The sequence below is a fragment of the Etheostoma spectabile genome, chromosome 12 (assembly GCF_008692095.1).
Source record: "Etheostoma spectabile isolate EspeVRDwgs_2016 chromosome 12, UIUC_Espe_1.0, whole genome shotgun sequence".
Classification (NCBI taxonomy): domain Eukaryota; kingdom Metazoa; phylum Chordata; class Actinopteri; order Perciformes; family Percidae; genus Etheostoma; species Etheostoma spectabile.
This window is the reverse complement of record NC_045744.1, coordinates 6183390-6209627: the sequence shown is the minus strand read 5'-3', so window position 1 is coordinate 6209627 and position 26238 is coordinate 6183390. Positions and strand designations below refer to the sequence as shown.

Genomic DNA, 26238 nt, shown 5'->3' with positions numbered 1-26238 from the left:
TCTTCGATTTGTTTTTTCAAATGCCATGAAATTGAAAAAACACCCCAAAATTAATGAAAGTAGAGATTTGAACTTGCCAAAGAGCGTTGTGTTGAATCAATCATGTTATTTTGGGTAATTACAATTGGGTAGTTAAAAAGAACATTGATACAGGGTCAATTTGCCCTCAGGACAACACAAGGGTTAATGTTAAAGTCAATTTCCTGGCGAGCAGCACACATGAGGGAATACAGCTGAGCAATCTTTTGGTTTTTTTTTACGAATTTTGGGCTGAATAAGTTATTCTAGAAATGTATTGACTTTGTGTTACTCGTTCTGTGTCCTACAGCTCCCTCCATAGTTCCCATCATGCACCAGATCAGCTCCACCATGAATAGCTTCACACTGTCATGGCCACAACCAGAACAGCCCAATGGCATCATCCTGGACTATGAGCTGCGCTACTACGAGAAGGTAAGATGAGTGGGTGTGGGAAAATGCATGCATTTACCTGTTTCTGTCTGACAGCATACACGGTATACTGTACTACACTGTACTACTCTGCACACGCGTAGCAAACTGCATGTAAAGCCCCCCAGAAATCTAAGCCATCTCTGATATCCATGAGCAGAGTCCCCTGGGTTGATAATTTGTTTTTTTTTCACTGCGTTCACTCCATCTCTCCCGCTGTTCTTTGTTTTTGTTTTTTTACTGCTGATGAAGTGAATAGGTTGACCTCTGCTCCAGGCCCACTCTGCACAGAGCAGCAACCTGTCCCGCTGTGAAAATGCATTGCGTCTGTGGGGAGTCACATCGACCCGTCTGCTCACACACAATACATCTGCTTTATTAAGTCTCAGCCCTACCCCACACCGCCTATGCTGCTCCAGTATTGACCTGTAGGCTTTTCCCAAGGCCTTGGACATAATGATACCCAGAGATTGGAGACTCTAGCTTTTTTGTTTGGGTCCTTGTTTGTCCTCCTAAAGCTGATCGATAGTTATAGCAAAGTTGCTCATGCACATTGTATTCCCTCAGTCTTTGTCATCTCGAACTAAGACTTTTGCGAGACTTGGTTCACCCATGTTCCGTTCTCCAAATAACAGGCAAAAAATCCATAGCGATTTATAGATGTTTTTCTTTTCCTGTTTAGTTATTTATTTTGCACCGACTCATTTGGGCTGCTGTTCGCGGATCAATATTCACAGCTCCACCTTAGAATAGTGTTTGTCACATTTAGCATATTTTATCAGAGAGAACAACCGTCATGTTTTTAAATTATGTTTGCAGTTGGAAACTCAGTTATCCAATAATAGCAGCATTGCTCCCTTCTGGCATTGCACAGGTCATGAAATTGAATCCGATTGCCATAGCCCTGAGAAACCTTATCTGCCAGACAGCTTAGTGTCGTGTAAATAACACTTATACAGCCTCCCATTAGTTCATGAATATCAATGAAACCTAATCCTATTGATGTTTATGTAGCATGTCCCCAAACAAATAGATGAGCACGGAGTAATCACAAATTAGTTAATTAACAAGGACAAGATTGCTAGTTGCAACGGGATGATTCAGGTGACAGAGAGGTTGCACTCTATGTTGTCTACCTCTGCCTTAATGTACCTTCATATTGCCGCGTACGTGTTTTTTATTGAGAAAATGTACCGCCGTGTGAGTTAGACACCGAAGGTGAGTCAGAGTGATTGCTTTGCGCCACACTAGGCTGTGGAGATGAGATTGCCACACTGGTGGTCCTCCCCTGACACTCTGTATTTTGGATCTGACGGGGCTTTTTATAGGCTCTAAACAGACTTTTCCTCAGCCAGCAACTGCTGTCCAAAGTGTCACTGCTGATGTGTTTTTGTGCCTGATTAAGCACCAACCCTCAGAAGAAGAAAAAACAAACAGATGGTGGCAAATCTAATGCCATGTGTGTCATTTCCATACCAGTTCAAATGTATTATGCACATGCGTGATGAAAAGTGGGCATAAATTCTCAGTGTCACACAGGGGGCTTTGGTTATTCCATGATTTTTACCCTGTTGGCACTGGGGGAGAGGGATAAATTGCTTTATCGGGGTCACCCGCCGTCCCCATTGATTTTTTGGACGCTAAAAAATTTTGGAAAGTTTCACCGCCGTAAAAAGTGATAGTGGTTTTTGTAGGGCCACAATTGTGTGTTTTTTGGTTCATTTTAATTTACGATTATTATGTGCCCTTTTTTTTAGGGGGTGGGCGTTTTCATTGCGGTTTTAGGGAAGGGATTTTTGCCTCCCCTTGACAGGGGGGGGTGGCCTTTTTCCCCCAAAAAGAATTTTACTTTGGGGGAATGCGGTGTATTTGGTTTTTGTGGAGGAATACATATTTCCAAAAACAATCCGAGCACGTCCAAAATGGTTTATGCATCTCCAGTGTTTAGTCTTTGGGGCAGCGCTTTGTTGGCTGCTAAACACCGCAAAGCCCTTTTTGGGCATAAAACGCAATTTTAGGGGGTCTCACATCATTCTATCACACAAACCCCGCTTTACCAGAGTATCGGTAACTTAGAGTATAATAAAACTAAAAAAATTTCCCTTTCTAAGACACACCTTTTTTTTGCTCTTCCCCCTGCTTGATTAATCTGAGAGTAGTCACACTGTTAGGGTTTTGGAGTTGATTGTCTCAGCGTGCCTGGCACAGTCAGTCGCCTTACCCCAAAAGTGAGCTTTCTCTTGTACATAGCTCACAAAGCTCCCCATACCATTTTTCCGAGCAACTTCTCCAGCGCATGGCCCGCCACCTGGGGTTTAAAAACCTTTGGGAATCATAAAAACATTTAAAGTTTCCTTCTTCGCGAGCGGATGCCGGCCCAATAGGAGTGTGTGAAGGCTATTGAAAGGCAGGCTTTTCCTAGAAGTTGCGTGGGTTCCATAATAACACACAGCGGGGCAAGGAGGTATTTCTCAAAGTGGAGAACCAACGAAATGAAGTGGTGGACGTTTTTTACAGGATTACAGCAGCTACAGATGACAGATATTTTTCGCTCCTTTTTTAGAGCCCATATTGGAAATACTTACCAACCTTTAACATTTAATGTTGTAGTTTTTAGCCATCAACCTGAAAACATATTGTTCCCAACTAATTGTTGTTGACACAGGAAGACATTTTTAATTAAGTAATTGAAGTTGTTTTGTGAGTGAGTAATAAAATACGGAGTTGTCATGGGACAAAGGTCCACACATGGTTTTAGACAATGGACTATGGACTTACATGGTTGTGTGACTTTGACTCTTGGGCCTCTGGAACGCCCTATGGGGATGTAAGCATATTAAGAAGAACTGGATACGATGTTTCAAGATGGTACCCTATTTGTTTAAAGGCAGGTTGTTCACCAGGCACATCATGCCATACACATGGATGACATGTTTCACGTACAAAGTTTAATTTGTTTCAATGCTTGAGGCGCCAAACCACTCAAAAACTGTTTGCAATCCTCACAGACAGGATTTACCCCATGGCTGTACAGTGGCTGTTTAGGCTGTAGTTACATGAAGGAAAAGGTATATGACTTAAAAAGATTGCATTTTCACAGTTTCACCTAAAAGCTGTAGTGAGTGCTGGAGGCTGTCCTCTCAACAGGCTTCACTCCCTTTCTCAACCCACCTTCTCATTACAGAGTAAGTAGTCCTGGGACCCTGTAAATTGGGAAGCAAAATGAAATGAATTAAAGTTTTTCAGCAAAAAAGTAGAATCCCATGCTGCCTGTCACTCCATTTTTCTCATACCCTCTTTCCTCGAGTTGCCTGAAAATTTGGGGAGGGTGGAAATAACTCAGCATAGCGGAGGTCAGGCCTTCCATTAAGGCTGGAGCAGAGCAGCCACTGGCTCTGGTAACTGATGGCTCTGTGTGTGTTGGTTTCAGAAAGAGGAAGCTTGTGTTGGTGTTTGTGTGTGAGTGTCAGCAGTAGTTCAGGTGCATCCATTCTGGATGATAGCAAGTCATGCAGCAATGTGGGAAAGTCCGGAGCAAATACAAGTTTACAGCATGTCACCGAGACCTGCAGAATGCTGGCCGTAGCACCATCTGTATTTTTGGCACTCTGAAATCCCCATTGTACTTTACATACAATTAGCAATTCCTTAGAAGAACTGCCAGGATGAAGTATTTATTATTCTTTTCTTCTCTCCTTGCCAGCCTTCAGAGTCGACTACAACACCAACACTTTTGGAGACACACACAGATGTTGCACAGACAAGTTTAGATTTGTAATGTAACCTGTGAAACGCAGGACTTGCGCAGCGCTCCCTCATTCCCCCAGCAAGGGTTTTCACATTTCCAACTCCTTTCTTCCCTCCTTCTTTGTTTGTCCCCCACCCCACCCGCTCAGACCTCATTGTTAGGCTCCAGGTGAACAGAACACGTACTAAGAGTCATCTTGAAAGGACGTGGCTGCAAAGAACAAGAAAAACTAACTGAAAGCGCTAAAGCAAATACATTTTCCATTACATTTTTAGTGTAGATAAGATTATCCTTCTCACCTCTCTCTTAGCATGCTCACTAGTGTTCGGGCTGGAAATCTTTTTTATTTTGTTTTTATTTTGTTGCCGTATTGTGATATCATTTGTTTGTGCATTATTTTAGTTTTTTTATTTACCAAAACGATTAAGCGGCTTAAATGGTGTTTAATATCGGATTTTTATCACCATTGTATTTCCATGCAAAATAATTACCATTTTCATTTTAGATTAGAACTCATGAGATAATGGTATTTTTTGCATTTGGTAATGAGACCAATCTAGTCCCTGAGATCTAAATTGTAAGCTCATATTTCTCCCCTTTATTTATTTATGTTTTACCGTAGGCAATAGATTGTAATTTTACCTTTTAATGGGAGAACATTTTTTCATTAATTACCAATTTACAAACAGTATTAGAATGTTTTTTATGCACTCCCCTCCCCCCTTTCCCGGTGTGTGTGTGTGTGTGTGTGTGTGTGTGTGTGTGTGTGTGTGTGTGTGTGTGTGTGTGTGTGTGTGTGTGTGTGTGTGTGTGTGTGTGTATGTGTGTGTGTGTGTGTGTGTCGGTCTTTGCCAGGCGGCCATGCTGTCCATATTGGGTGGTTGTCATTTTTTGAAAAATAAATAAATAAACACACACACACACACACACACACACACACACACACACACAATTCATATCAGGTCAGGTGATTGTTATAGTCCAATATCACAAATACAGTAATATATTGGTGTATCTAGAACAGTAATGCCCCCGCCACCTTCAAAAAACACAACAACATAAAAAAAACAGCAAAATGATGATTGGTAAGAAATTTGCAATTGGAAATGGATCCAGTGCTGATCTAGTGCATCCCGTAAATGTTGTCAAACCTTTAAAATGGGCCCAAAAAAATATGTCCACATTAGCTCAGTTTCAGTTCTCGATGTGGTTCAAAGTCTAAGTATTGTGAGTAGGTCATTGCACACCTTAAGACGTTAACCTACCAACAATATGTGTTAGGAAGAGCATTCTTGCTAAGCCTGTTTTAGGGATTTTCCTGAATGCTACAGAAACCGAACTCCCTGCGGCGCTTGCTGTCTGTCACCCCTGGCAATGCGTTTGATTGGCTGCTCTGCCATCTGCCATCCCACCTGCAATTCTGTCTTTATTTAGCAAGTTGGGGTGTGGTCCTCATAATCCCCATTTGACTGGCAGCAGGAGAGGACCTCTCGTGGCTGGAAGTCCCTCCTGGCATGGCCTTTTATTGGCCATCCCCTAACCTGCTGGAGTGCCAAATGCCAGCTCATTTTTAAGCGGCAGATGTGGGTGTGTATGTGTGTGTCACATAATCCCTATTTGACTGGCAGCATGAAAGGGCCATTCCTAGCTGATTTTGACTCAAGTGATTGTCCCTCATTGGCGGTTTGCCATCTGTCTGCTCACCTGTCCTCCATTCAAATTCAACAGATGGGGGTGTTTTCTTGAGAAATGCACAAAGACTGATAGCAGAAGTAGGCAAGTCCTGACCCTGAGTGGTCCATGTGCACTCAACCATGTCTTATACCAGATTAATAGGTGACTATGCTTCCAGTTTGTCGTGGGGCTTCATCTCATCTGCGGCTCTTTTAAATGCACAAGCTGCCTCTTTAAAGTCAAGTTTTAGAATTCTTTGAAGTATTTGTACGCAGCCCGTTGGAGAGATGACAGATTGTGTGATCTAATGCACAAAAGGTCTGCGAGATGATTAAACTCTCTAACCATGTTACATTCAGCCTTCCATTTACGAACATCTCTCTCCTTTCACAGATAGAATGAAAGCCTGTTAGTGCGATGCTGTACCATCCCAAGCCCAAACATTTGTCTTCATCAAGCCCAGAGTGTCCAATAAGAGCTAATGTGATTGCACACATCATTATGTGGGGTTGCTTCGTCTGTTCAATGACGGAGCAACCGGAATGATTCAATTACACCAATCAGATTGGATAATGATTTCGATGTGGGTTGCTTCTGCCTCGAGTTTCTTATCGCTTCCTGCCATCATCCTCCTCCTCGTCCTCGTCCTCATCCTCCTCCTCCCTCCCTTGCTTCCTCCTTGCCTATCTACCTTTTCCACACTACACTTAGATTTGTTATTCACATTTTCTCAGAGCAGTCATATGTGTATTATAGGATGTAGTCCAGCATTAAACAACAGTTTGTTTACCAAAAAAAACACAGCCTTTCACTATTTACACTGTTTTACTGACAGGGATTTTTGCCCCTTTACTTTCCATTGCCCCTCCCTCCCTCTGTACAGTGTGTCTGCATTGAGCTATCAGCAGCCTGCAGTGGTGGGTGTAACGTAGGTGCAATCTTATTTTCTGGCTGTCATTTTCACTCTGGGTTATAGGAAGGCGACAGGCCTAAGTAATTACTGATCCCCTGTAACAGATACCTCCAGCAAACCCCAAACTTCACTGCAGCACACTGGCTCTCTTGAGCTTGGAGAGAAAGACTCAGATACAAGATCTGGAGGGCAGGTCCCACGCTCATTTACATTTAATAATGGGTGGCTGTATGTATGCATACATAAATGCGTGTGGAAATACAACTTTTGAGAGGATCTAAACACATGTTCAAATATTAAAACAGGGCATGAAAAAACACCTAGATAGAATGTTACAACAAACAGCAATTGCCACTGAGGATTTTAATAGCATTCCCTTTAATGAAAAAATAAAATGGGTTTTCTGTAGGTGGAACTGGCCTGCCATCATATTTAAAAAGCAATGCTACTTCAGACAATGAAACACGAGGATGTAATGTTAAAAATTCTTCTTCTACTTGCAGTAATTAAACTTCCCAATAAAGCACATATGAAGAGACAAATATGTAATGCTACTCTATTACTGTTCAGAAAAACCTATTGCTCTTTGTAACTCGTGAGAAATTATTGCCTTTAATTACCATCACGTGTGCGACTATATGAATGGAAACTGTGTTTGTGTGAGTGGTGTGCTTGCTTGGTGTGTGTGTGTGTGTGTTTTAATGTGTGTATCTACTGTTTTCATCTGTCCTCTGTAAATGTTTATCGAAAGGAATCTACATTTCCTGTATTTCCGGTTTACAACTACAGTATACAGCCTTAACTGATTTCCTCCAAATTTGCTCCACGCTCTTAATAATATATCCTTATAATACAATTCTTGATAATTATGTCTGTTGTCTCACTGTCAAACTGCTGCTGCTACCACTGAGTCTTGTTTCCTTAACTGTGTGGTTAAACAGCTTCTGGCTGTCATCTTCTCATCTTTAACCTGCTCTCCCTGTGTTTGCTGCCCCTTTTAGGACCATGCAGAGATTAACTCCACCATCTTGCGAAGCCAAACTAACACTGCACGCGTGGAGGGCCTCAGACCGGGTACAGTCTATGTGGTACAGGTGCGGGCCCGGACTGTGGCTGGCTTTGGCAAAGACAGCAGCAAGATGTGCTTCCAAACCCTCACAGATGGTAAGGATAGTCGAGCCAGGAGAAACAGCTCTCTCTGTGTCTCTCTCTCTCTCTCACTCACTCACTCACACACACACACACACACACACACACACACACACACACACACACACACACACACACAGACACACACACGCAAACACATACACCCTAACTCTTTCTAACACTCTTGTCACTCTTTGTATTTGTTGTTGCATTGTTATTAGTAGGTGAGATAGAGGGGAACCGTAATGTTTGATTGCACTTCTATTTCTACAGCTAAATTAATTTCCTTCACGGTCAGGTTTGAGTGTGTGTGTGTGTGTGTGTGTGTGTGTGTGTGTGGATGCTTTGAATATGTAGAACGCTGAGTGTCTTTTGTTTGTGCAACTAACTGTGCTTGATCCAAAATGCTTAGCTAATTGGTTTTTCACCCGGCCCTTCTGTTGCTGGAGAGCCATCCCAGAATGCATAGCTGTGATTAGAAGTTGATGAGATTAATTTTTTTTTGCCACGGGAGGGGGGAGGGGCTGGATTGTTGGAGAGGGAAGGGGCTGAAGAGGAGCCGCAACACCTGCTACACTGGCAAGGTTGTGCAACTAAGTTTATTAGTGTAAGTGCAAGGAGGTGTGTGCGTGTGCAGGGTTGGTGGTGATGGCATAGCATGTCACTTGTTAATATTTTTTCATATACTTGCCAGGCAGTAAAATCAGAGCTAAAATCAATACAGCATGATTTAGTCTAGATGGATTAAACATTTAATTTGATAACATTCACAATATTTGCAAATGCGCTGCCTTATTGTGCCTCTGTCTGGACGTCTGGTCTACTATGCACACGTGGCCATAGCTCCTAATGTATCAAAGATAGGAGTGACATTTCCACATTGTGTGGCGGTGATTAAGACGATAACGATGAGTAAGACGGTGATGATCTTGAGGGAGGGGGAAATGGGAAGCTTAATAATAATGATAATTATGATGAAGGTGATGATCATTGCGGCTATTTACCTGAGCAGGGCCGATGTAGTGGCACAGTCACGGCCCCTTTGCACCACCCTCACGGTCGCAAATCATCTTTCCCTCAACCGCGTGCACGCGCTTTACGCTCTCTCACACAAACACTGTTTGCAGTTCATCCATTGGCTCGCTGCCATAGCACGACATTCGTCAAGGCAATTAGCAGCAGACGCTAGAGAACTGCTGACAATCACACCCACGGCTCCACCTCCTGCCCCTCTGCCGGTCTCCTCTTCCCCCTGTCAAGCCGCTCCACTATCTCACAAAGACACCACCTCGCCTCCCAACCGCTGCTCTCCCTCCGTGTCTTTCCACAACACATATAATCCCTTTTGTCTTCATGTCGGCACGTTTTCACACAGCTCCACTGGGTGTCCTTTTGCCACTTCTACACACACACACACACACAAACACACTTGATTGACAGGTGTGATGAAAAAGAGTTGATTGCTCAATCAGTAGGGTTACAGGATGTTACAGTTCTCCAGTTTTTCTAATAGGCTGAGGCCCTGTTTACTAACTGGCTGTAATAGTAGTCTATTTAGCACTGGGACAGGTAGCTGTGTGATTTCTGGCTGTCAGGGAAAATCACCATTCTCATACAGGTGACGCGAGGAGATTTGTCTGGACCTATCGCGCCTAATATGCATCAAAAGAGAACAGTAAGACTGCCTGGAAGCTTGAGAAGCAGGAACATCATTCACACTGTTTGCTCAAAAATGTACTTGATAAATGTGCAAGTTAAAAGAGTGAGCAATTTCTGTCACAGTGAGTTTCCTCATATATCCCGGCTCTCACACTGCTTGGAAGATGCATTAGTTCTTCCTTTATCACTTTAATCCAATAGGCCCATTCTACACGGGGGATTGGATTTAGAAGCTGCTGATTTGCCTGCAGCATGCTAAATCGTGCATTGCTTTAACTACAGTGTTTGCTGATACCAAAGTCGCAGGCATTTATGCTTTGCTCTGAACTACTACCAGCCCGCCCCAGCTTTGTACATTAAGCATGTTCGGGCTACGCGTTTGATTGGCAGTAGACGACACCTGAGAAAAAAAACCTTCCAAGGTGCACTTTCTTGTCGGCTCGTTTCTGACAGCCCCCTTCGCTCTTTCTCACCATGCGTTTTATGCGTCTCCATCACTCTGTCTCGCTACTGGTTTATCAAACACAACCTGTCAGTCAGTCTTTCTAAAGCTCACCGGATTTCAGTCAGCGCCGCGCTGCATAGATTTATATGTTTTCTTTATCCATCATTACACCCAGTCTAACCATTCTGCTCTGCCTCTTCTTCACTCTTTACCTCCCAAACACGCACTCACATGCACACCTCCATAAAAACACACAGCAACGCTCCTTAAGCTCTAAACATAAGGCGTTCTCACTGTCTGTCCATCTGCCTTTCTCTTTGTGTGACACAGATGACTTCAAGTCGGAGCTGAGGGAACAGCTTCCTCTGATTGCGGGGTCAGCGGCAGCAGGAGTGGTCTTCATTGTTTCCCTTATTGCTATCTCCATCGTGTGCAGCAGGTAACCAGGTTTCCCTTTTTCCATCTCTTGCAATACATGCAAAAACTGCTGCAAAGTTTGTGACGATTGGACATTAGACTGGGTAAACCCCGCCCACTCTGCCGGCAATTTGATATCGCCCTGCAGCTCGGTCTGGAAACCTTCACGTTTAATTCTCCTGCTTCAGTTCACAATTTTGCGGGAACCAATCACAAACTGGCTTATCTACCTAGCGCGCTATTGGTGGGTTTAACACGATGACGACAGAGAAGCGACCATGCAGCTTCTTGTTGTTTTTATGTTCAACATAGCGGCCACCTAACGCCATTGAAGCGCAGCAAACCCGTTGATGCCGCTGTCGCTTCTACTTCCCCCGGATCGTTGGTCTGATTGGTTGAAGGACTATTCAGTTGCGTACAGAGTCATTTGAACTATGCCCGTTGGTCACGCCTCTTCTGCAGGGAAAATACAGAGCATACTCCCCAGACCAATGCTCAATCTCAAATCTGTTGAGCTTGGCTTGGTCTGGTGATAACCAGGCTAGGTGGACATAATGACATGACCCCAATGCTATCCAATACAGAAGCCCTGCATGCCCCCCATTTGCTAATAATTGGCACATTGTAATGGATTGCAGAGTTTTCAATCCCAATCTAACCATACTGTGCACTACTACTTAGCATATAATACATCACGTCAAAGTTAAATTCAACAGGGATATACATGGAAAATGTATTTTAAGATAACTGACATTCTTTAATACTGAAACGGTATGTTTTTGAGACATACTGTAATAGCAATAAAGCCACATCCCCGGGTCATACGTTCAATCACACAGTATGTGTGCTACTTACATGTACTCTACTAGAGCATTTAGTAATAGCAATCAATTTGACAGAAAGGAAAGCTAAGTTGACATATTTTAAATGGAATATTTGACTCCATAAAGAACCTAACAACTCCTACGTTGCCCTGTTAACTTACTCAAGTCAAGTCAATTTATTTTTGCAGCAGTTTGTCACGTTGTCACATTCCTATCTTGCTCCGCTTTAGATGTATGAAAGTCAAATTTTCTGCAGTACTGTGTGCAACTTTGAGTAAGTAAAGTGTTCTTCAAACGGGCCAGGCTCTTTTGATGCTAAGGCAGAAGAGACAGATGAAAAGCAGAGAGATCCTATCATGGTCTAATTAAAAATCAGCTCATTTTCATAAACTTCATTTGCCACTGCTAACCTTTTGCAACTTATTCAATTTCAGCCACATCCTTTTTCAGGCCATACAGAGAAACATGAAGAGTACTAAGGCCTTGTTTACATTTCCCTTCATCCAATCATCTCTCTCTTCTCTCTCTTTTTCTCTCTCTTCTCTCTCAATCTTCATGGCTCCCTCAGAAAAAGGGCATACACCAAGGAGGCGGTGTACAGCGACAAGTTGCAACATTACAGCACAGGAAGAGGTGAGTCAACCCTGATACTTAGTGCTCCTATGAGCTACTGGGTAATTTTTGGTCGCGGATGTTATATTTGTCTGTTAATTCGCTGGAAATTTCAAAAAGTTCTTGGCAGACCTTGGTGTCCTTAGGGCTATTAAGGACTCAACATTTTGGCTCATGACTCCAGAACTGGGAGACTATTCCTGCTTGTCATGGTTCAAGATGAACAAATCAGTACAGCCCACATAAATGTCTTTTTCACCACTTCAGTACAAAATTAATTCAATCTTTAACAAATTAATAAACACTAAAATACTCTCTATACTAATATGCTAATACTCTATAATAATAACCAGTGCCTCATATGCAAGAAAAGCTGCGCCAGTTAAAATAGAAAGACTCTCTCAAAATGTAATAATTATCAATAATGTATTGATTGTACTGTAGGTCTGGGTCCAGATAGTAGAGGGATGGCAGGTTAACAAGGGGGCATGCATTTTGGTAATTTTGCTAACAAGTAAAATGGCATCCACCTTCAAATTGTCTGTGTAATACTGTAGATGTATAGATGTATTCATTTAAATGGCCATAAGTCTTGAGTCTGAATCGTAGAATCTGTTGCCATTCATCATTATACAAATCCTTCATATTCCCATGCAGGATTTAGCTAAATGAGTATGATTGTCTCTTGTTTATGTTAAAAGATGTCTTTTCTGAGTGTCTAACATATATTATTGCTATTTGCTACACCTCGATTTTTCTGCTATTATATTATATATAATATATTACATCTAAGTAAAGCATATACTCTTACATAATGCATTAATGAAAAGGAGGTAAGGTAAAAGAGAAATTACTTGAGGTGCAGGCGTCTGTAGATGTAAATGACATTTTCCTTCCTTTATACAATGACGCTGACTGACAGTCATCTCTCAGGGCTGTATGATAGCCGTGATTGAGTCATGTTTCAAGCTCTCCCCTGGCACCGACTGATGAGGGGAAGGAGCCTGGAGGGAGAACCGTATAACCTCTCACACGTACATTCACACACTTACACACAAAAGGGTGTGAATGGGATTTGTACCTTAAATGAAAGCCTCATGTACTGCCGAACTAGTAGTCTGGAAAGGGGCTCACTCGAGGGGATAGAGTTTTGTTGAGCCTGACACAGCAAAGCGTTTCAACACAGTTACTTTGTGTCTAAGCTGCAACAATGGCAGCCGGGGGCTCATTAAACCTGCTGTGGGCAGAAGAGTCAGTTTTTTTGTCACAGGCTATCTTTGGGAAAAGCAAATGCAATTAACATGAGTGGTGGAATAAACAAAAGATCAGAGGCGTCTGCAGCCCTAATCATCAAATAAGCAATTTGAAGTGGAGAGGAAATAAAACGCTGATAAGGGATCCTATTCATCGGTTCATTCCTTCAACCTTCACACCGCCAACACACATGAAGTAATCCCCCACCCCATGATGCATTGTTTTCTTCTGCTCTCTCAATATTTGACTGGCAGTTTTGTAATTACAGTATTCAACCTAACAATTAAATAGCGCAGCTCAGCCAAGTGTTTTGGGTGAATCTCCAAAGAAAATGTGTAGCCGGCTTTCACCCTGACTGTTCCGGCTGTTGCCACACACGTCAGGTGATGTCTTCTCATTCCCAGCCCACCTAATGTGACGGGCATCAAGAGCGATGCTGCTCATACTGTAAACTCAGTAGTGCAGTGCAGCGCGGTTATGGTTATGAATATCAGACCTCTTACATTACACCAAACGCTGGGTGGGATCTCATGACAAGCAGATCAGGGGGACACTCGGGGGACATTCCCACAGATAATTTAAGTGCCGCTTGCCTGGCCTGGATCATTTTCATTTTCTTTTAATTGCGAACATCAGCGGATCACCAGCGTATTATTTAATTCAATTCAATTTTATTAATAGTATCAACTTATAAGAAGAGTTATCTTGAGACATTTTACAGATAGAGTAGGTCTAGACCACACTCTTTAATTTACAAGGACCCAACAGTTCTAGTAGCTCGCTCCAGAGCAAGCAGTGCAACAGTGGCGAGGAAAAACTCCCTCGGACAGACCCAGGCTCTTGGTACGCGGTGTCTGATGGGCCGGTTGGGGGTGCCGTGTATAGTGGCAATAACCGTCACAGTAAAAGATAATGGAGCAGTGACTAAAAAATAGTAATTTATAGTAGAGGTGGGAATCACCAGACGCTTCCTGATACGTTATCATCACGGTACTTATGCCACAATACGATATTATTGCGATTTTAAACATATTGCAATTTATAACCTTTTTTCCAACTTCAAATTTTTCCCAATTTCAAATGATATCCCCAAAAAGAAACTTAGTCAACATCTGTTTCATCTAAAGAGAAATATTTCTCTGTTTGTTCATTTCACTTCAATTTTATTGCTGCAAAATGGGATTGTGAAGCAGACCAACTGACCAACACATAAAATATAGTGTATATATAGTGTAATAAAAGATCAATACTTGGCGCCTGTGCATTGATACAGTGCTGCCACTGAAAATATTGCGATACTTTGCTGTATAAATTTTTTTCACCACAACTAGTTCGTAGTAGTTCATGGCATAGCAGGGCACTGCACCGCAGAGCACAGCAGGATGTAGCAGGGCATGGCAGGACGTGCAGCAGGACCACGTCAACAGCTGCAACCACGATCTTGGAGCCTCCCTGATCCCAGGAAAACATGCTGGGGGGAAAGAAAGAACATAACACAACTCAGCATTTACAATTTTTCTCAGTGCATCTATTCCTTTTTACTATTTTCCACACATCAACAAGTTGTCAACACCAGCAAATCAACAGACAGACATTTCTAAGCGCTGCATGTTTACTGCAGGCCCTAATGCTTCTTTGCGTATGACTACCAACACATCTTGAAATCACTAATGTTCAAACCCTGTTTGTTGCTCCGTAGCTTCAGCTGTTGTTTGTTGTTCAGCATCTGGAGCACACACTGACTGGGATTCAGAAGCAGAATTACTAAATATGTTTATACTTCAGTTATTTCTTTTTTCTTGCCACTGCATACTGCATTCATAAATGTAAATTGAATGAGTAAGCTTAGCTAAGGCATACACAGAACTGGTAAGCATCCGTAGAACATTGTGACAGTTGTCATTGCCCTTTATCATCCTAAGATATATCAGGAAAACACCCTTTTTTTTTACTGATCAGAATTGTATCTTTCATAAAGACTTGCAGAAGGCACCACGTGCCTTATTAACTATAACCTACATCCATACCGATGTGACTGTTAAGCCCATACAATGATTAGGTCCCATCTGCGATTTCCATGCTAATAAGCTGCAGTGTGTGTCTGACAAATGCCTTTTTGACATCAAACCATGGATAATTAGTTTGTGTTCGGGAAATAAACTCAAGTCATTATATTCACAGAGCCACAGAATAGTTTAGTGTGCGTCTCGGACCGACATGAAATGGGACTGTGTCCACTGTAGTAGTACAGTGTCCTCCAATTGTCTATGCTCATTTTTCAAAGTGGATAATCACATAAGACATATAATTATTATATACTGAAATGGCCAAGTTACAAATACTGTCAGGCAAAAGGAATTAGAAGAAAGTGTGTTTCTTTGCTGAAAGACTAACTTGTTAAAATAATTGATTTAACTTTAAAAGAGGAGCATTCATGGAGCTACTCATGGACCTATCGTTGACCCGGTGCAAAGCCTGATGCGAGCGTCTTTGCTGTTTTAAGACCGTCCAGAGTCCACGTTGTTTAAAGAGTAAATGGACCTGCGGCCATCTTTGCGCTCATGGCCGTGCTGGCCTTACAGGGAGGTGTGTTCAGGTGCATTCTAGGTGTATTGATATCTTGAGGCAGCGGGAAATGATCACGCCATTGACCAACAAAAACCTGGTCTAAAGTGTTTTAAGATTATTTTTTGGGGCATGTTCAGCCTTTATTTTTGATAGGAAATGAAAATTGAGAGAGAGGGGGGAATGACATGCAGCAAAGAGCCACAGGTCGGAGTCAAACCCAGGTCTGCTGAGTATATTTGGGCGCCTGCTCTACCAACTAAGCTATCCAGGCCAGACCAAATAGCGCAGTATTTCATTGTAATTTTTACAGCGCGTTTATTTAAGTGCACCTACGTGAGCCTAGGCACACTTACTTAAAAATTACAATGTGATATGGTATTATAATATGATCTGCCACATGTGTTCACTTCATGCACGAAAAGATCGGTTTCTTCTCTCCCTCCTGCTCAGCAAATCCACCATCATAATAGCAATGCACCTGGCATTTAAAGGGAATTGGAGATGACACACTGCATGTTACGCCCAAAACACACCTATGATTAATTAATCCACAAAGTACAACCCTTTTGAACCATGCACCCTGTGCAAGGACACTTTTTTCCACCGCCAAACTAGCAAAAGTGGATTTGGACACGCCCTAAATGCACCTGCGCCATGCGCTTCTCGCCGTGCATTTAGATCGTTAAAATAGGGCTGACTTGGCTGTTTTTCTTCAGGAAATAAGTAAATTCTGTGTAGTAGGAGAATAATTTAATTGTACCCAGAGCCAGTAATAGATTAATGTAAGCATTACTGCCGCGCAGTTGATTTCTGGATACATTAAGGCCATTCAGTAAATGAGCAGGCCAGACTAATAACAGGCTACATGCTGGACACTGGTGAAAATAACATGGTTAAGTGCAGTAAACTGTGAGTTATAATTTCGGTCAACTAAATACCCTTAACCATTTTAGCAGTTGTGTCACAGCCGCAGTCACTGCCCATGAATCATTGCAGCAGCCAGGCTTGTTGTTTTATATGTTGGGTAAAAATAGAACTGACGTTTGAATTTGCTTCATACACTCAAATGAAAGACCTATGAAATATTAAAGCATGAATCTATTTTTTATCTGATGGCCATAAAAATATAAGTCCAGTTAACCAGGGCTGTACCAGAAGGAGGGAGGGAGAGAGAGAAACTATTTGCATTTTAAATGAAAATTGAAAGTGGTCTCTGGATTGTGAATTAGAAAGTAATAGGTGTATGTGTACATAGACGTGTGCGCATGTGTGCAGGAGATAATGTGTTCTCATAGGTTTTTTTCTGTTGTATATGCGCCCTGCTGAGATTTAGAGTCCCACCCAGTGGTGCTGCTGTGTGAGCAGCTTTTCGACACTTACAAATGCAATGACTTTATTAAATGCAAAGCTGTAAACCCTCTGATGGATTAACTTGAATCCAATCTGTATGGAATCTCTAATGAGCAATTACATGCACATGGACAGGGTTCAAGGCAATTAGTGCAGTAACCAGAATCAGCTTCTAGTCAAGAGCGAGGTGAGGCACCTTGATCCCTCCAAGACCAGACCTTATCCTCCTCATGCCCCTTGAGACCCCTCCCTCTCTCCATGTGGCTTATGCAAATAAGCAGTCACAAATTGACTTGATGGAGATGGGTTTATTCCAATCATGGCTGCCAAGGTTTCAACTAAACAGCTCTGAGAATGAGGGCTGCCCTTGGGTGTCACTCCAGAAATGGTGATTTGACGTCTGCTTGCTCGCCGTAATATCCGTCTTGCGGCAGCGTGTATTGAATTTGTTTACAAGTGGAGTTTTTTTGGGGGGGCACTCCTCCCCGCCCGCCCGGCCTGTCAACACTGAAAATCTCTCCTCCATTTGCAGACATCTCCAGTCTGAGTCACCTATCGCGTAAAGCGCTAGTTGATAGCGCGGTGGTTTTATTTCTTTAGGAGTTCCCACGGGGAAAGGCGGTGGGGAAATTGGTTATACCACTATCACAGAGCAGGGACTGCTAGGGTAAGGGATAAAAGGAAAAAAACAATCTGTCAACTCTTTACTCTTTCTACGTAGCATCATCACTCCCTCTATCCCTTCATCTTTCTTTCTCTCTCTGTTTTTATGGTCTGTTTCCCCCTTCCAAATACTGAGTCATCCAACCACCATTTTGTTGTCTGCTCTTTTCATAAATGAGGCCGCTCCTGCAATAATCGACCTATACTATTTAATGTGTGCAATATGTGAAAATATTCATTTGCATACTGTACTGCTCTTGCCTTCCTCTGAGCAGGACCAACGAGCAAATGGAGTTATTGTCATTTGCAACAGTTAAGATCGAGCTGGGCGATATGGGGAAAATCAAATATCAGATTCTTTTGACCAAATACACTACATAAATGTCGATAGTGCGGCCAAGTTGTAGAGGGATTTTACAAAATATTTACTAAATAAGATTTTTGATAAATAATCATCAGTAAGTGGGATATAATGACTAAGTGGTTAAAGGCAAATAATAGAACACCTACCTGTAGTCTAGTCTAGTCCAGTCTAGAACAGTGGTAAGTCAAAAAAAAGACATTTGACCGTAATGCAACCTTTAAAACCAGGCAAAAGACAACACAATATCCCAAATATAAGATTATATCTAGCCTCATATATTGTTATAATATCAATATATTGCCCTGCCTCTAAGATAAGAACGTTAAGTGATTGTAAGTACTGCTGTGTCACACTGAACTCCATTTAAGCATAAATCTCGCCAAAATGCAACCTAGGGTCTTTTTGCAAATGTTAAAAGTGGCGTTTCCGTCCTAATTATGCTTTCAAACAAAAATTTGACCCAGGTACATTCACAAAAAGAACCTAGGTTGCATTTTGGCGAGAGTTACTCTTTAAGCTACAACTTGAAAGGCGGATTGCATTCATCAATTGTTAAGACTAGACATTAGCCTAAGAAACCAAAAAAAAGCATGGTGTCTTTTTCTGGAAAGCTCATTGAGCACTTTGGTTGTTCTAGAACTCTCTATGCGAGCCGACATGTCTAACTGCCCCTCCCCACTGGGCTGCCCGACCCACTTCTCAGGCTCCCCGGGGATGAAGATCTACATTGATCCCTTTACCTACGAAGACCCCAATGAAGCTGTGCGAGAATTCGCCAAGGAGATTGATGTCTCCACTGTCAAGATCGAAGAGGTCATCGGCGCAGGTATGGAGCATGGATGCTATGGAGCAATCTGTGTGTGTGTGTGTGTGTGTGTGTGTGTGTGTGTGTGTGTGTGTGTGTGTGTGTGTGTATGAAAGGTGAATCTGAATTGCTATATGTTCATGTATTGCTGTATGTTACATGTGTACGCCTGTGTACTTGCGTGCAAACCTGCAAAACAAAATGTAACCTGCATCTGTTCAAGGTGGTAAAGCCCAGCCCTTTGGGCAGCCACATCAGATGGGAACATGTCAAGAGCACAAGCAGCATATAGTCCAGATACCCTGGGACCTAATGGCATTAGAAATAACTCAAGCCTTGCAGCATATTGCCTGTGCTTCTCTTTTTTTGCTCCCTATATTCGTGTTGCTCACTAACATGTTCTACCTTGCCCCTTTTATTTACCTTACAAGTAAAATAGGTAGATACATTTTCTATTTTCTGTCCTTGTTTTCTTGTCTTTTTATTTATTTTTAAAATGTCTATTAAAATTGATGAACTGGTTATTTGCTTTGAAGTAAATTCCAAGCATCTGTAAGCTAAAATAGCTTCAGGTTAGTGTGTCCATGTGTCTTTAACATGTCACTTCCCTGGAACAGGACACACCCTTTTTTTACAGCAGGAAGGACATCATGAAACCATATGTGTTGGTTCCTACAGAGGCTAAATAACTCTGGTAATGATACCGGGCCTGGAATAGCTGCTGCAAACTGGCCTACTCAGCAAGCTAGGTGTGAGGAAGTGACAGAGATAGGATAGGGCTAAGGATGCAAGGGGACTTACTAATTAAAGATTTCCGTTTTTGTTGATTTCACTGTGTGGTGGCTCTGCAGGACACCAGGGTGGTGATAATTAATCAAACAGCCTTCAGATATTTACCACATAGTCCTTGTCCTGTTATTTTATGATCAGGGAATACGAAGACACTTGGCCAGCTTTTAGGAAAAATTAATCGAGTGAGTCAGAGGAGCCACACTGTTAAGAATATCACAAAGGAGCAGCACTAGAGGAGCACTGGACAACATTCAGCGGGTTTGATATAGACTAAATGAAGATCTATAATTTGAGCCAAGGGACAGGGGATGTAAATAAGCTTGATAGATGAATATATTTAAATCTCATCAACTCTACTTATCTTTTGTGTGATCACTTTTTGATCAGACAAAAGTAGATCAGTTATCCTTTTTGACAGAGCAACCACTGTCTCCCCTTTAGGTGAATTTGGGGAGGTGTACAAGGGCCGGTTAAAGTTGCCTGGTAAGAGGGAGATCTATGTTGCCATCAAGACCCTGAAGGCCGGCTACGTGGAGAAGCAGAGGCGGGACTTCCTGTCTGAGGCGTCCATCATGGGCCAGTTCGACCACCCAAACATAATCCGTCTGGAGGGTGTCGTCACAAAAAGCCGTCCGGTCATGATCGTTACAGAGTTTATGGAGAATGGTGCCCTTGACTCCTTCCTCAGGGTGAGTCAGTGTTGTGGACACATACGTAGACTATGTTATACAAAGGTACAAACAGTAATATGGGCAGTGTTGGGAAGCTGACTTTAGAAATGTTATCGATTACAACTTAGTAGTGTAACTATTTTGATTACGATATCAAAGTAATTATTATTTTACTTTTCTACATTAATTGTTTTCAACTGTTTACCATTTGTGAATGTTTAAACCTGGCAATGTTACCCTTACAGCCGTACCCAACACTGACTACAGTCAAACTCCTTTTAAATCCTCGATCACATGAATTAACATTATACTCCTTTGATTTTGAAGAACAGCCACCACAAAGTCAGACTTCAGCACCTCTTTTTAATGAGAGATCATTCTGAGGTCACAGATTTAAAATGCTGAATATGGTGCTAGAGTACACATTAGAGGTGTGTCCCAAGGAACGTAGGCATGCCTTCCCTATTTTATTTATGATGGCTGCTTGCAGTTACTGTAAGCTAACTTGACTTACATACCTGCAGATGTTTCCTGAGGTTGGACATCAATATTTTCGACGTTGATGGCATTTTGACTGCTGGCAAACATTCTTTGCATTGCGTGGTCCTCTTCGAACCCTGAGATTTTTGTATGAAATAGTGTTGTTTTTTATATGTCCAACACTGAAACACGTTTTTATATCTGCAGCCAAGGTGGCAACTCTCAGATAGCTTGAGAGGAAAGTAACCTGTCAGAGGGGTGGCGCTGTAAATTCAAACAGTAGAACCAATCAATATCAGAATACCATTGAACTGTCTGGATATTGCAAAGAAAGACATTGTGCACATGAAAAACCCATGCAAAGCAACAACTAAATTTCTAAATCACACAATGCTGTTACATGTAACTAGTTACTCCTCAACACTGCATATAAGGAGATCTAAAGTCTTATTCAGGAGTTGAACAGAAAGCTTGCATTATGGAACTGAGAAGCTAATTGGAAATTAATTGTTAAACAGTCTCAGAAAAGGAGTCCATGCCAAGAATACTTCCTAATACAAATTAGAATGAGCCTTCTTGTGGCAACAGACAATATGTTTCAAGACAATGAACATGACTTCAATCATTCTTAATTTGAAAATTCCCACTAGCTAGCTTTATCAGCCTTTAATTTCTCTATTAATGGGTGGAGCTGTTAATGGACTCTTCACTCTTTCTTTTCTAGTCAGGATGAGCGGACATACAGCTTAATCAATATTCAACTGGCTTTTTCCTCATTCAATCTCATGGATTGGAGTTCTATTCCACTTTGATCTAGGGTTGGTTTAAAGGGGCTCTTTGAAGTTGGCTTTGCTAACCGCCACATCCGACTTGTGTTTCCATCGATCTCCCTTACCCTCTTATTTGTAACTGTGTTTCGGGGGTTCAAAGCTCGCTCCTCAGAGCATTCGCACAGGGGTAGTGGCGCCATGCGTGGATGTTTAAGAGATGGATGCCTGCATGCCCGAATGGAGTAATGCTCTAACAACTACAATGAGCAAGATTGGCTTAAGAATCCATATTGCTTATCTAATGCAACTCTACTGTTCCTCTTGTTATTAGGAGGATTTGATTTTGTTATGTTTCAAATTAAAATGAATGGCAGGGGAAAAAATGAAAAAAGTGAAGATAATTACCTTGAAAAAAAAGGTTTCTCCAACCTGAAATAGATGGGGAAAGCAGGTACATAAGCCTACTTGTTTTTTATGAACATGCCAGACCTTATCCCATTAGCACTGTATGAGTACACATACACTCTGGCTGTGGTAATAGTGATTTACTATAGGGTCTTTGTAATTCTGGAGGAGATTTCTACTGCCTTTTTAAAGACATCAAGATTACAAGTTTTCTGTAAATTATGTCATAAAAGAGTAAACACATTTAATTTATTTTACACTAATATTTCAGAAATAGAGAGTGAGACAGAATGTACAGTATTTAACAGTACCAACGATAATATCTAAATAACCACTTGTATATGTCTTATCTCTCTGTCCTGTAGCAAAATGATGGTCAGTTCACAGTGATCCAGTTAGTGGGGATGATGCGTGGGATCTCAGCTGGGATGAAATATCTCTCAGAAATGAATTACGTCCATCGTGACCTGGCTGCACGAAACATTCTGGTCAACAGCAACCTGGTGTGCAAAGTGTCTGACTTTGGCCTGTCACGCTACCTACAGGATGACACTTCCGATCCCAGCTACACCAGCTCTCTGGTAAGTACTATAATGTTCCACTTTTTTTTTAAGGACTGTGGATAACATCTTTTATTTTAGTCATCCAGTTTTTATCTGCATGTAATGGATCTTTTTAAGTGTCCAGTCAATTTCTTATCGACAGGTACAGCAATGGACACATCCTGAAAAACCATCCCATATCTGTCTAATCTTTGCTTCTATGTGACGCTGTCTCATTCTTTTTGAAGGTCTTGGCAACCTTTCACCTTTTCAGTGCCTTTCATTTCATATTAGCTGTCCGTCTTTCTCATCTCCCTTCCTCCTCTTTCCTACACTCTGCAAGTCACGGGCCGGAGGTCTGTCACATCTTCATTAGTGTGGAGACAAGCCTCCTCTGGGAAGCCTCCTCTCTCGTTGACATGCCCAGAGTGCAGAGAAACCAAAGGGCATTGTGGCCTTTCAAACTGACAGCTACCACCCCCTCCCTCCTCTCTCTCTCTCACTCCTCATTCATTATTACCGGGGCATCATGGGAGGCTTTGGCTGCTCATTAACTCCTCCACACTACAGATCTGTAATTATTAGCAGCCATCGTTAGTTCATCTTCTGCCTCTCCTCTTCCTAATTCAAAACACACTCTTACACCCTTGAAAACACACGGAGCAGGTCATTAGGACTCCCAGCATGCCGGTGTGTGTGTGTGTGTGTGTGTGTGTGTGTGTGTGTGTGTGTGTGTGTGTGTGTGTGTGTGTGTGTGTGTGGTGTGTGTGTGTGTGTGTGTGTGTGTGTGTGTGCGTGCGTGCATGAGAGAGAGAGAGAGAGTTAGCGAGAAAGCATATAAGCAATGATGTGTACGTGCACACAGACATGTTTGTGTGGGTGTGTGTGGGCCAGTGCACATGTGTCTAGTATCACCTCACCGACTGTGCTTTGAGACTTTGCTTTCCTGCCAATGTGTGTGTTGTTGCCTGTATTTTGTAGACAGTAAGGATCCTCTGCAAGCAAAACTGGCCAATACAGGAGAACGAGCATGCTTCTATAGTATTTAACCTAAATGTAGAAGTTTTTTGGAGTTATATTGTATGTTGAATATATTTAGAATATAAATCTGCTAAAAATAGCCAAACATTTTCGCAACTCACATTTATTTGCAAGTCCCTGAACCATGTTCTGTATTTTACCTGTCCTCTTATTTTGGGTCACCAGCCTCCAATGGCCTATTCTGCCAGTCTAACCTTGGAGCTTGTTTCATAAAAAAAACTCTGATAAAGCTCTCTCTGAAAAATTGTATGCACTGTGAATGAACAGAGTTGGTGGCAGTACTGTACATATTATGAATAAATATGATTATATGATGCTATGAAAAGAGCCTATTTTAGGATTAGTATCAGATGTATTTTAACACATGCAAATCTTGAGATCAAAAGCATACAGTCAAATAGACTGTAAGTCATTGCTACCTAGGTATGAAAGGAGTGCTCTCAGGATAATTTAAGTAAAGTCTAGTTTGCATCCAAATATAGATGCATTTTATTTCCTCCTGTGGCTAAGCTTCGGTAGAAACTGTTCGATTTATAACGTTACATGCAAAAACCCACAAAAAACAGTAGACAAACAGTTTTTCTGTAGGGCAGGAGGGGGTTGCCCAGGTGTGAACAGGGAGTGTCATGAGGGCCAGAGGAGATGTGACCTCACATTGGCGTGGCCGAGAGCTAATTGTTCCCCAGGAATAGCTTGCTTTGTAAGCTTGACCCCTGTGGGTAAACCTTGCTGAACGGTACTTATTTAGCAACAAAAAGGAGCAGCATCTCTGTTGTCTGCGCCGCTGAGCTTGCTAATAAAACAGGGTGTGAAAGGTGGGGATTGGATTATAGATTGAAGTCGGCATTTTGATGTTGTTTAATGCAAACAAAGTCTCCTTGAGGGCATTGCCAGGAGAGTCAATACAGAAAGTTTGAACCTGAGGAGCTGTTGATGGTGTGAGTTTTTTTTTTTTCTTTTTTTAAACAAACACATCCAAGCTTTGGCTGTGCTTCACGTTCATACTGAGTGATGCCTTATTAACATAAGCATCCAGATGAAATCTTCAGTTCTATTACTATTTTTGTTCCTGCCAAGTCAAGAGAGCAGTTTTATTCAGATCACAAAATGAGAGTCCATCAGTATGACTGTTAAAGTCTTAAGTGATTCGCTGACGTAGGAGGACACTTCGTGAAGATTTAGCTGATGTTGCCCCATACTTTCATGTCACCTGTCCTCCCGAGCCATCATCCCCTGTTTTCAGTAAACAAACGTGGAGGGGGGTGGGTCCCGGACAGGGTCCTATACTATATATATAATTAAGCTATGCACGGTGCCCTTCACCCCTTGACTTCTTCAGCTATGACCTGACGCTAACCAATCAGCGAGCAAGGCTGGCGTGGCAGACAAGGCCGAGGGAATCCGGGAAATTAAATTGCGCTGACATGTAGTGATTTAAATCACCATCGACCTCCTCCTCCAGCAAATTAATCACCTCTTTCCCTCTACTGCTTTTCTAATTTTTCCCTGCAATTCGAAGCACACCAATTACAGTGCCTGTGGTGTGATGCTGGATGTATGGTTAGGGGGGCATGCTGGTAATTGTGTTAACCCTGGATGTGGGTTCACTCTGGAGCGATGTTGTGGAAGTTTCAGACAGAAGGGGGCTGTCCTTCCTCTCTGTTGGCTGCTAACCAAAATCGTGATTAATTAGGCTCATGGGACGATGCTTGGTCTGCACCGGTCATGCTAAGGTGATGTGTGCTAATTCATTTCACGATGTTAAAGTCCCTCTCCAAAAACATTCTCAAATTGGTAAAAAATACCGTCATGACTCATATGGTTTTCCACATGAAAAGTAGACGAAAAAAAAACTCTGAAAGGGGCCAGAATATAATAAGGGTATCCATATTGTTTTCCTAATTGTTACAAATCAAACAAGAGCCAATCCGCTCCTGGATGGCTCTGCAGTCGATTGGGACCACGGGGGCTATGATCGACAGTTCCATGTTACGAGACCCTCCTACCTTCTCAGCCAATAAGGAGACGATTCAAACAAGACCATGGACTACAGTGACATTCTCATCCTCTGAGATAGTAAATAGTTATTTCAAGAATGTGTGTGATTGATGTGTGTTTTGTGCATTTGAGAAGTTTTGTACTCTGCACTCTTTGGTCCATTTGCTTTGCACTTTACAAATGGACCTAAGAAAAAGACACACCTGTAGAAAATAATTCACATAAAATCCATTTTTGAGTCTTTTGACTTCAGATTTTAGCTGTGACATGTGGCTCTGGTCTTGTACACCAATATGTGTTTGCAGCAGTGTATTTCAGTCACTTTACAGGAAAAAAACCTCCATTCAGGCCTCTGGAACTCTGTGTCATTAAGGCCAAGAATCACCCTGGCACAAAAACTGGAGAGTTAATTTCAATTTAATTCAATTTTATTTATAGTATCAATTCATAACAAGAGTTATCTCAAGACACTTTACAGATAGAGTAGGTCTAGACCACATTCCAGAATTTACAACAGTTCTAGTAGTTTCCTCCAGAGCAAGCAACAGTGCGACATACAGGCCGGTTGGGGTTAGAGTGAAGAAGTTACCTTTTTAATGATATCAAGCACACCCCAGAATGTCAACGTATATGGGAGCTGTACT

General features: G+C 42.0%; 1 protein-coding gene across 3 annotated transcripts in view; it reads left to right on the top strand.

Moving 5' to 3' along the window:
- ephb1 (EPH receptor B1) overlaps nucleotides 1-26238 on the top strand; it is a 176354-nt gene that overhangs the window by 129596 nt on the left and 20520 nt on the right. For 2 of the 3 annotated variants that reach the window (XR_004334336.1, XM_032531326.1), the window contains exons 6-12: nucleotides 329-453; nucleotides 7787-7949; nucleotides 10369-10477; nucleotides 11848-11912; nucleotides 18728-18916; nucleotides 20129-20376; nucleotides 22379-22594. Coding sequence is in view for 2 of the 3 variants with exons in the window: in XM_032531326.1 (XP_032387217.1) it covers nucleotides 329-453; nucleotides 7787-7949; nucleotides 10369-10477; nucleotides 11848-11912; nucleotides 18728-18916; nucleotides 20129-20376; nucleotides 22379-22594 (1115 nt within the window). In the remaining variant the exon portion in view is untranslated. The remainder of the gene's footprint in view (nucleotides 1-328; nucleotides 454-7786; nucleotides 7950-10368; nucleotides 10478-11847; nucleotides 11913-18727; nucleotides 18917-20128; nucleotides 20377-22378; nucleotides 22595-26238) is intronic. The other variant, XM_032531327.1, reaches the window with a different exon arrangement.